The 11,323-nt window shown below is 27.7% G+C and overlaps 1 protein-coding gene across 1 annotated transcript in view; it reads right to left on the reverse strand.

The window, feature by feature from the left end:
- Window positions 1–1,004: 1,004 nt before the first annotated feature.
- LOC108747950 overlaps window positions 1,005–11,323 on the reverse strand; it is a 55,388-nt gene continuing 45,069 nt past the window's right edge. The window contains exons 5-9 of the mRNA XM_018485852.1: window positions 11,186–11,308; window positions 3,155–3,316; window positions 2,863–3,051; window positions 1,261–1,487; window positions 1,005–1,181 (exon numbers count right to left, since the gene is read on the reverse strand). Coding sequence (XP_018341354.1) covers window positions 1,016–1,181; window positions 1,261–1,487; window positions 2,863–3,051; window positions 3,155–3,316; window positions 11,186–11,308 — 867 coding nt within the window. The 3' untranslated portion in view covers window positions 1,005–1,015. The remainder of the gene's footprint in view (window positions 1,182–1,260; window positions 1,488–2,862; window positions 3,052–3,154; window positions 3,317–11,185; window positions 11,309–11,323) is intronic.

Below are 11,323 nucleotides of genomic sequence, written 5' to 3' on the forward strand. Positions count from 1 at the left end.
CGAATAAAAAAAAATTCGATTCGATCCGATTCGACATAAAGATTTTAAATTCGATTCGATTCGTTTTCGAACATGTCACAGATTCGATCTTGCAAATGTTTGATTTGCACATCTCTATTATAATTCCTTTTGGAGGAACTGCTAGAACTCTTAATTATGACATTATTTGTAATGTTTCAAGAGACCTAGTAGTTACCAGGCGAAATTTATTGTATTTTCAATAGAAATATAATTTATTCAAGGAAAAGCACCGTTGATCCTGGATAATACTAAGGCCCGATTGCACCAAAGTTACTTTGATTTTAAGTAAGACTTAAACTCTCTCTGTCTCTGTCTCTTTTTCGTTTTAAAACGAGACAGAGAAAGTTTTAAGTTTCGCTTAAAGTCAAAGTAACATTGATGCAACCAGGCCTAAGTAATGCAGATAGAGAAGCTTAGACAATAATTATAAAACGTACATATACATAAAATATGACAGCAATTAATCATACACATTTTCATAGCTACAGCTCAATTTATACACACGCGCGCGCACGTATATACATAGTTCAACGTTTTTCTCTATTAAAGTATACGCACGCACACGTAAGAAGATATGTAGTTGACATAATAACACGATAACATAAGAGTGTAGGTGATAAAAATGAGATTAAATAGTTCGAATCTTATCGAATAGTTATAGAATAAAAAAGTATTAAATATGTTTGTTTAAGCTAAAATCACCTGGTAATGATAATTTTTACAATAATAAAACGTTTTTGGTATTGTAGTTTGAAAAAAAATTCAAACTGGTCTTATGAAGACTCCTCCTTTTATCTATTTGTTTTATTTTTTTGCAAATAAAATATAATCGAAATTATTTATTTATAGATATAGAAAATAGTTTGAACATTAGACAGATCTTAATCTCGAAGCATAACGTATATTTTAAAAAAATATAAAAGTATTAATTTTCAAAAAGTATTAACAAAATATAAATATTTCTTAATTTTTAATTTGCTAGATATGACCTTGACTATGTCTCATCAAATGATGAGACTACTTTAACATTGTTTTTTTGTGATTTAAAGGATTCAACGCCATCTCTTGTTACAGAAGTACCAGTAACATCTAAGTATTCTAATCTTGATGCATTTAAAGCCAAATGGATAAGACTCGAATTTGTTACACGTGGATAATTTCTGCAAAAAAGAATATTAGGTATAAATATTTTCCATTTTTTGTAAAAAGCTTTTAAACTTTTTGGTTCCATTGACTTACCTAACAACCAATGTTTTAAGATTTGGATTATTAGATATTCGTCTATCTTCTCGTTTATCTTCTCGTATATCTTCTCGTAATATTATTATTCGTCTTTGTGGAGCTAGAAAACTATTTACTCCTTCTTTATCGCAAATATCACTTCCAAGTGCACAGATTGCTCTATCTGATATCAAACATCGTTGAAATCCATAATTTTCAAAAGAAAATCCATCCTCGACTAAAAACTGAATTGGAATAATTTATTTTTATGGTTATTATTAAAACATCATTTTTAAAGACTATACAATGTGAACAACACAACAATTAAGAAATAAAAGTGTGAAACTAGCCCCCATTATTAAAAAGATTAAGTTTTATCAGAATTCTGTACAGATTATCGATAATTCCAGAGTTATGGATAATTTAAACAAATAATTTTGGCTATTAAAAGTATAAAACTGCGATTCAAAGATATGGAGGGAGGGGTTAACTTCATGTAGTTCCCCACTTTCGAAAAAAATAATTTTTATTAGAGTTCTGGATAGATTTCTTATAATTCCACAGTTCTTGATGCATTCAAAAAATAATTCCGTTCGAGGAAGTAAAAAAAAAACTGTGATTGAACATTCAAAATTGATATAAAAATGTTAACGCAATTTTTTTATTAAATTGTTTTATAAAACTCTCTGAGAGCTATAAAGAACTCTCAATAGAAGCCCTAGAACTCAAAAAATTTTTTTGTATTTAAAAATTACAAAATTGACACCTATAATTACCCGTAACTTTTTCGATTTTAATTCTACAGATTTATTAGAATTTTTGATAGAATTCTGCGATGGCTATCCAGAATTCTGAACAGAACTGTTATAGCTCTCAAAAAAAATTTTGTACTTTATTAAAATTGGAAAATCGATACCTATATACATATAATCGCTCGTAACTTTTTTTCGATTTCAATTGTATGAATTTTTCTCATTAGGATTTTCGATAAAACTTTACAAGAGCTATTCAGAACTCTCAAAAAATGTGTTCTGTTAGTTTTCTACATTATCGATATTCATAGTCCGTTCTTATTTCAAGATCGTCTTAATTAAGTAATGTCTTAAGATGCTAATACAGCCTCTGGCTGACTGGTCGTGATATTTTATTATTGCACTTAAAACAGTCTTAAATATAAGAATCAATTTTGAATACTAGCCTCAATAATGTTACCATAAATGTGACTTGGGACAGTGCAAGTAACTTAGGACAATATGTACTTTTGTTAAATTCAGTCGTGATATCCATGAGTCACATTAAAGAAAGTTTAAGTTTTTATATTTTCTTTAGTGACTCATGGATGGATATCACTGAATTTAACAAAAGTATACGCTATCCCAAGTTACTGTACTGTTTCAAGTCACCTACTTTGCGGTAACAAGTTACTTTTTAGAAAAATGACGGTAATGATAACGAGTTACTTTTATAAAGTAATTTTGCCAATTCTGAATTTTAATTAGCATCATAGTATTGCTCGTTTCAAAACTATAAGAAATAATCAATTAGAGAAATAGTCAACTTTACTTTCCGCGAGCACAAATCTTTTTGTGTGTAACATCTTTCTTTACTTTCTCTATGTACCTGTGCTAGATTGCCATCTTCGAATATAGGTAATCGTAAAGCTTGTTGCTGCCGATGTTGTATAACTTCGGGCGATTCATCATTTCTCCGCGTCGAAGGGCATTCCAAATAAAGATGCGTTAGAGTTTTAGTACTACTAAAACAACCAACTTCACTATCTCCAAGTGCTGTATCCCGTAAGTCTAAAATCTGAAACATAAGAATATTTGTGTGAAATGTCTTTTTAGTAAGACTATAAGTATAAGAATGATTAATGTGATATAAATTGAAATACATAAGAAAAATATTATACCTCTAATGTTTTGAATCCAAATCTAGTTGCTAAACTAGCATATGCAACACACTCGCCCAGACGATGACATGAGTTCAATCTAAGTTCTTTAAGTTTTGGTATTTTGCTAATAACTAGTAAAGAATGTGGCGTAAACCACTCACAGTTACTTAAAATCAAACACTAAAAATAATATTGAATGTTTAATACAATATCAATAATTACCATTATGATAGAAAAAAATCGATAAAATAAGTAATAATAAAGTGTATTTATTATTCTTTGAATTTTTCATCAACATTATAGATAAATTTTTATATAAAAACTAAATAAAAATTACAAATAATATAAGTCATTTATTGAAAACTATATTGAATACCAAGTATACATTGAATATACAATACAGAGTCGATATTAACAAGTACTCTAACAAATTTTAAGAGTTGATTCCTTACATAAATTTACGATGAAAACTTTATATGATCATCATATATCCAAAATAATAGTTTCAAACATAATATTCTTGAAGCTTCCAAGGGTGCTTTCTGTATAAAAATTATGCGTTTCGCGGATTTTCTCCGTGTCCAAATCCATTCTTGAAATGCCAACGTTTCGTAAACCTTGCAGTCCACTTCATCAAAACGAGGAGTAGCCTGATACGTATCGCCCTGATGAAGTGGACTGCAAAGTTCACGAAACGTTGGAATTCCAAGAATAGATCTGGACACCGCGAAACGCATAATCTTTATATAGTTTCAAATATACTTTAAAACATGCTTCAAACATAACACGTTAAAATTGAAGAAAGACTTTCGTCTTTTTCCAACACTTCGAGAACCACTCGAGTTATTTAGATAAAACTTTAAACACAAAATTTCAAAATTCGAATTTTTCGAAACTTTCGCGAAAAGGTTTTTTTCCAATTTTGTAGGGATATTCTGTAAAGATGTCGTGTGGCATTGTGGAGAGCGATGAAATTCATACTCGACAGATTGCAAGTTTACGTCCCGTATATATGGACAACTTTCGTAATCCATATCGACTTAGCAGAAGTCGTAGAGAAATTCTTTAAATGTAGATGACTCTGTGACTAGGTTTAGCTATCTTAAAATATAATTTCTACTCATCTTCCTATTACTGTTACTACTTGACATCCTGTATGTTCGAAACTATGCCATTTTAGACATGTGGTCATATGCAGTTTTCATTTTAAATTTGTGTAAGGAATTAACCACATCTTAAAATCTTTTAGAGTACTTAATATCCACTTTGTACACCTATATTTTATATATAGAGAATTCCACATCAAATCGGACAGCCTTTATCACCGATCTGTGTCGATTTTTTTATTGATTTTTTAATATATTTCTCAGATTAAAATAGTACTCAGTTATTTCTTTAGATTTTTATCTTCACTAGTTTTCTAAATATGAATTTTTTAATATTTTCAATTTATTTTATTTCGTAAACATTTAGTTGAACATAACTTCTATTTAAATTATGGAAAAAAATAATCACGTCAAAATAATCATCTTAAAATTCTATTAAAAAAAAAAAGATAAATTTAAAGTTTTTGCTTCTATTCGAGAAAAAAATCTGATTAAAATAAACAAAGTCGATTTTCGTCAAGATCGACATTTTTTATTTTTATAAAAAAATTCTCCCATATTCTTAGTACAAATATGAAGAATTTAAGTCATTTGATTATGGTCAAAATTTCCGTGCACGTTTTTTTAATTTTTCAAAATATTAAATCTATTATTTAATGTTAGTAGATTTTTAATCTGCTGACGAGTTACATATATGATGTTATTTCATGACAATATTAAAGAATATATTTTTAACTTCACAATTTAGGGAATAAGGATTTATAAAAATATGATTGGAATAAAATAACGTCTTTTACAATATGTGAAGAAATTTATTAATAAATATCGGATCATTTTTATTTTTCAGTTGTTTTTCCTCACTCTTTGTATATTTCGTAATTCAAAGACTTCGAAAATTTTTTTATAATAAATGAACTACTTTTTTAGGAATAATACTATAAATTTTTTTAGTCTCAGGTACAGGCTTTGCCCTTTCAAATCGAGTCGCAAGATATTCCTTTGCTAAGATATATTCTTCTTAATGAGAACTTTATTACGATATTTGGCAAATTCATTGCCTCTAACACCCACTCGAACAGTTCATGTGGAGTAGTTATCTAGTAATCAGCTGGACGTTGAAGGCTTGCATGAGTAGCCATTCTTTTTACTGTACCACCTATTCCGTCACATGAATCCTTGCCATGCACCGTAATAAAAAAATGCCATTCAGCTGACGCTTCAAAGTCTTCTTCATGATAAAAGATATTTGTAAAGTTCTTAAAATTTTTGAATTGTTAAGGAGCACCATAAAAAAAATAGTATATCTTAGCAGGAACATTCGAAATAGTCCTTACAAATTCATTGATAATTTTGGAAACCATATAAAAAAATGGTAACTAGTGCAAGCCTTCAACGCTCTGATCGCTAGATAACTACTCCACATGAACTGTTCGAATGGGCGTCAGATCCAATAAATATGTAGTAAAGTTCGCAATAAAGTTCTCATTAACGGAAGAAGATAACTTAATAAAAGAATGTCTTACGACTCGAGTTGAAAGAAAAAAACCTAAAACTCATTATTATTCCTCAAAAAATGGTACGTTTAATGTAAAAAAATTTTCAAACTTTTTAAATTATAAAACGTACAAAGAGTAAGAAAAAAACTAAAAAATAAAAATAATCCAACATTTATTAATAAATTTCTTCACATATTCTAAAAGATGTTATTTTATTCAAATAACATTTTTATAAAATCCTTAGTCCCTAAATAATTATGAAACTGAAAATATATTATCTAGTATGAAATAACATGATTTACGTAACTCTCGTCAGCAGATTAAAGATCTACTAACATTAAATAATATATATAATATTTTGAAAAATTAAAAAAACATGGACGAAAATTTTGACCATAATCAAATATGGCTTAAATTCTTTGTATTTGTACTAAAAAAATAAGAGAATTTTTTTATAAAAAATAAATGTCGATCTTGACGAAAAATGATTTTGTTTATTTCAATTAGATTTCTCGAATAGAAACAAAAGCTTAAAGTTTTTTCGTATTCTTTTCTTTATAGAGAGTTTTAAGATAATTCGATGTGGTTATTTTTTTGTTTTTTCAAAATTTAAAGAAGTTCAACTAAATGTGTTTTACAAAATAAAATAAATTAAAAATATTTAAAAATTCATATCTAGGAAACTAATGGAGATAATAATCTAAAAAAAATAAAAAATACGTATTTTAATCTAAGAAATATATTAAAAAATCAGTAAAAAATCGATAGGGATCGGTGACGTTAGCATTACCCAAGGGTCTGACCGACGGCTAAAATTATGTAAAAATGAAGATAAGAGGAATAATCCCCAATGATCTTGAAAGCTTGAGAAATGTTATCCAGTTTATAATCTTCAAAAGAATTCGAAAGGTTTTAGCCGTCAGTCGGACACCTTGCGTAATGCTAATGTCGGTAATATACAAAAACAGATCGATTTTTATTGAAAGAGGGACGTCTCTCTCTTCTGACATATAATTCTCTCAACTTTATCTCCCTAAAAGAGATGCCAATCCTTAAAAAATTTCAAATGAAAAGGGAGTCTAAATACATCATTAGAAAGATATTTCAATTTCCTACCATTCTACATTTGATTTTTTGAATTCGATTAATTAATTTAGGAAATACAGTGTGTTAAATCTAAAACAAATAAATCTTCATATTTTCAAACTTTTTTTCTGTTATATATGGAACCAATCCATTGATTAATTTTAATCTAAAGACTTTATCATATCAAGGTCAAATAAATATTTTTTTTAATTGGAACACCCTATTTTTTAATCCAAAGTCTAATAAAGCTGTAAAGAGCTCTTCAAAACACTATAATAAAGTCATTTTTCATTAAGTACTTTTCGAGTTGTGAAGCTCGAAAGTACCGTCATTAGCATTATCAAAGGTGCCCGATTAGTTGAAACCCCTTAAATGTTGTTCAAGATCTTAATCTTGACATCGTATGTCAAACTCAAAACTATTGGAGGGCGTTCTTCTCATTTTCATTTTCACACTAAAAACTCGTAACTCTCCAAAAATACTTAATGAAAAATAACTTTATCATAGTGTTTTGAAATTATCTTGACAGTAGCTATAAGATTTTGGAATCAAAAAGTATATTAAAAAAAATTGATATACAATTTTATACATAAATCGACCATAAATCTTCGACCTGATCTTGGCGACGCACAAGATAAAATTAATAAGATCAGTAAATAGATTTTACATTTTTACTGAACTTTTGTTTGAAATATTTCTTCCAAAACCGTTATCCTTCTGAATGAATCTCTTTTTAAACATCCTATGTACAGGATATCCGTCCATAAATGTCTGAGCAAATATTTGAGCAACTGGTTGAAGTTACAAGAAAGTTTAATAAAAGAAAGTACGACTCTAAGTCAGCTACAAAGTGCACGTAAAAATTTTTTTTACTCTTGACTTTTTCGAGTTATGTAGGTTACATAGTTTTTTTAAACGGATACCTATAATTTTTTTTGTATATTTGTATAGTAGGGAGCATTTGCAATCAAAATCATATGTGGTAAAAAATTGCTACTACACATCGTTTACGAGATAATCGACATCTCAAGTATTGAATCTTAAGAAGTTAGTTTCCATATCATAATTTGAAAAACAAGGTTCAGACTAATATTTTGAATTCGATTATGTCAAACAGGATCACTCACCTTCAACTCGTGAAAATACGTGACTGCTTGTTTTGTAAATGAAGTATTTGTTTAGCAGTATGAAATTCAGTGTCTGTTAGGGGCAGTCAGTCAGTCAGTCGCCTTTTCAATCAATACATATCATATTATAGATTACGAAAATAACGATGTTAACAATTAGTGAAAAGTGTAATGCTCGAGGTATGGCATTTAAATATGCGTAAAATGAAGCTCGGCTACTTTATCAACGAAAGTATCCAGAACAAAGGATACCAAACGGTCGTACATTTCGGCGAGTTGAAGATCAATTACATCGAACACGATCACTAGCAAGACAACGTCGTACAATCAGAACAGACGAAGAGAAAGAGACAAGTGTGCTATTAGGTTTTATTGAAAACAAACGTACATCCATAAGAATAGTAGCATGTAATTTAGAAGTATCAAGAAGTTACATACTATATTAAAGAAATCCAAATTTAAATCGTTTCGTGATAATTTAGTACAAGTTTTACATGAAGAAGATGCAGATCGCTGATTAATGTTCTGCTATATTAAAGACATTGTCTACGTAACCGTACCTGAAAATGAAGAAGATTTACGACATAAAATAACTAGAACTGTTGAAAGCATTACAGTAGAAATGCTGTAGTCAACAATGAGAAACATTGTAAAACGCGTTAAATGTTGTATTGAACACGATGGTCAAAATTTTGAGCAATTTATAGATTAATAAATGTTTAATAAAAAACATTGTTCATTTTTTTCTTCTCCGACCTCTCTTTGACATTTCAAACCACGTTCAAAATTACTTAGAATTCAACTTACTGCTTTGATACTTAAAATGTTGATAATCTCATAAACGATGCATAGTAGCAATTTTTTACTACATATAATTTTGATTGCAAATACTCCCTACTATACAAATATGCAAAAAAATAGGTAACCATTTAAAAAAACTATTACTACATTTACACGACACGCTTTACACTGAAGTTACAACATCAATGTTATGAAACGGCCAAACGCAATCATTCCATTCTTCAGAGGAATAGTTATGATTGGCCAGTTTCATAACATCGATGTTATAACTTCAGCGAAAAGCGTGCCGTGTAACAGAAGTCTATGTTAGACCTACATAACTCGGAAAAATTAAGAGTAGAAAAAGAATTTTTACGTGCACTTTGTAGCTAACTCGGAGTCGTATAAATTTCTCTTATTCAACTTTCTTATAATTTCAACCAGTTGTAAGATATTTGCTCGGATATTTATAAACAGACATACATCCTGTAACATATAGAATGATTTATTTTAATCTTTACAGATATCTTTGATAAGAGGCTTAGAACAATAGCTAGTTTTTAGTTGCTAATTTTAATAAATCTTAAATCAATTTAATTTGTCATTATTATTTTTTGAACATTGAAAATGTAAGGTCGAAACGTCTGTCATGTAATTTAGGATTTATTAAAATTAGCAACTAAAAACTAGCTATTGCTCTAAGCCCTTTATCAAAGATATTTATGAATTTAATTGAGTGTCATTAATACAATTTTATTAATCTTAACAGATCAATATTTCAAAAAATATGAAAGAAGGTTTCAGACAAAAATGGAACGATTTTGAGGAGGCTATATCTGGACACGTTATTTTTTTTCTAAATGGAAGCGCCAAAAAGATATAAAAGTCATCTTCATTTTTTTAAATAAAATTATATATATATAATTTTCTTTTACATAGTATAATTCCTCTAATTATATTGCATATAAAAATGTTAAGATATAAAAAAAACAATAGGATTATATGTTTTTTTTTACTTAATATTCTCTAATTATTCTATATACAAACGTATTAAAATAGATATATTAAAAAAATTAATATAAAAAAATTAATAGTTTACGAGGTATTTTATACTTTATTGTGGCACAAAATGTTAATATTGACATAAAATGTTAAATATCTCCTAAACTTTTAATTTTTTTAGAATTATATCTTAACACTTTTATTAGAATAATGAGATAAATAATCAATTAGTATAAAGAGAACATATAGATTCTTATTTAAAAAATTATCCGTTTGCCTACATAGTTTTAAAGCAACTATGTGTTTTTTTACACCAATTAATTTAATTACTCTCATTGTATTTATGAAAATATTAAGGAAATTATTAAGAAATTTAATGTTTCATGTCAATATGTGAAAGAATAAAGTATATAATATCTAGTAAATTATACATGCCCACAAAAAAGTATCCTGTGCTGGGGTGGAGACCCAGCTATTCTTATGTATTTTGAGTCGCTGAATATGAATCTGACATCAAAATAAGTAAATTTTCAATCTAGAGCGAAAAAATGATTCATTTTGATCCATTTTTTCGCTCTAGATTGAAAATTTGCCCTGGACAGTCCTATTTTTTGCTCCAGCACGGGGCACTTTTTTTTGTGGACCTGTATAATTTACGAAATATTATACACTTTATTCTGGCACATATTGACATGAACTATTAAATATCTCGTAAACATTAAATTTTTTAATAATCTCCTTAATATTTTCATAAATACAATGAGATAAATTAATTGATGTAAAAAAACACATAGCTGCTTTAAAACTATGTAGGCAAAAAGGATAATTTTTTAAATAAGAAACTATATGTTCTCTTTATACTAATTGATTCATCTCATTATTCTAATAAAAGTGTTGAAGTGTAAATCTAAAAAAATTAAAAGTTTAGAAGATATTTAATATTTTATGTCGATATGTGTCAGAATAAAGTATAAAATAACTTGTAAACTATTGATTTTTTTATCTATCTTAATACGTTTATATATAGAATTAGAACTATAGAATATTAATTTAAAAAACATATAATTCCATTTTTTTTTTTTAATGGAATGACCTTTGTATCTTTTTTAGCACCTTCACTTAGAAAAAAAATAACATGACCAAAATACGTCCCTCTCACTTACATTTTTGTTTGAAACATTTTCACATTTTTCGAAATATTTGTTATGATTAAAATGAATCACCCTGTATATCCACCCACAAATAGGGGACATTGTAATATAATTTTTTACTTGTTTTTTTTTTGCAAGTATAGTTTTATACACAATAATTTACATAAAGCAGCTAATTCAAAAATTAAATTATATAATTGTAAACACAAATAGAAAAGAAATAATGAGAAGTAAAATACAAAAACAGTATTTACCATTTTGATATTAAAAGCTTTATCTATATAATAAAACATCAACTTACTGTCAAATTAGGCATGTGAAGATCCATTTTAAAAAAATAAGATTTATTGCTTTGTAAGTAATTCATTTTGCAACCTTCTAATGAAAGCTTTTCAATAGTGCATGGAAAATCTGTTATGTGAATCTGTAAAAGTCGCGC

Source organism: Trachymyrmex septentrionalis, unplaced genomic scaffold (assembly GCF_001594115.1).
Source record: "Trachymyrmex septentrionalis isolate Tsep2-gDNA-1 unplaced genomic scaffold, Tsep1.0 scaffold206, whole genome shotgun sequence".
NCBI lineage: Eukaryota > Metazoa > Arthropoda > Insecta > Hymenoptera > Formicidae > Trachymyrmex > Trachymyrmex septentrionalis.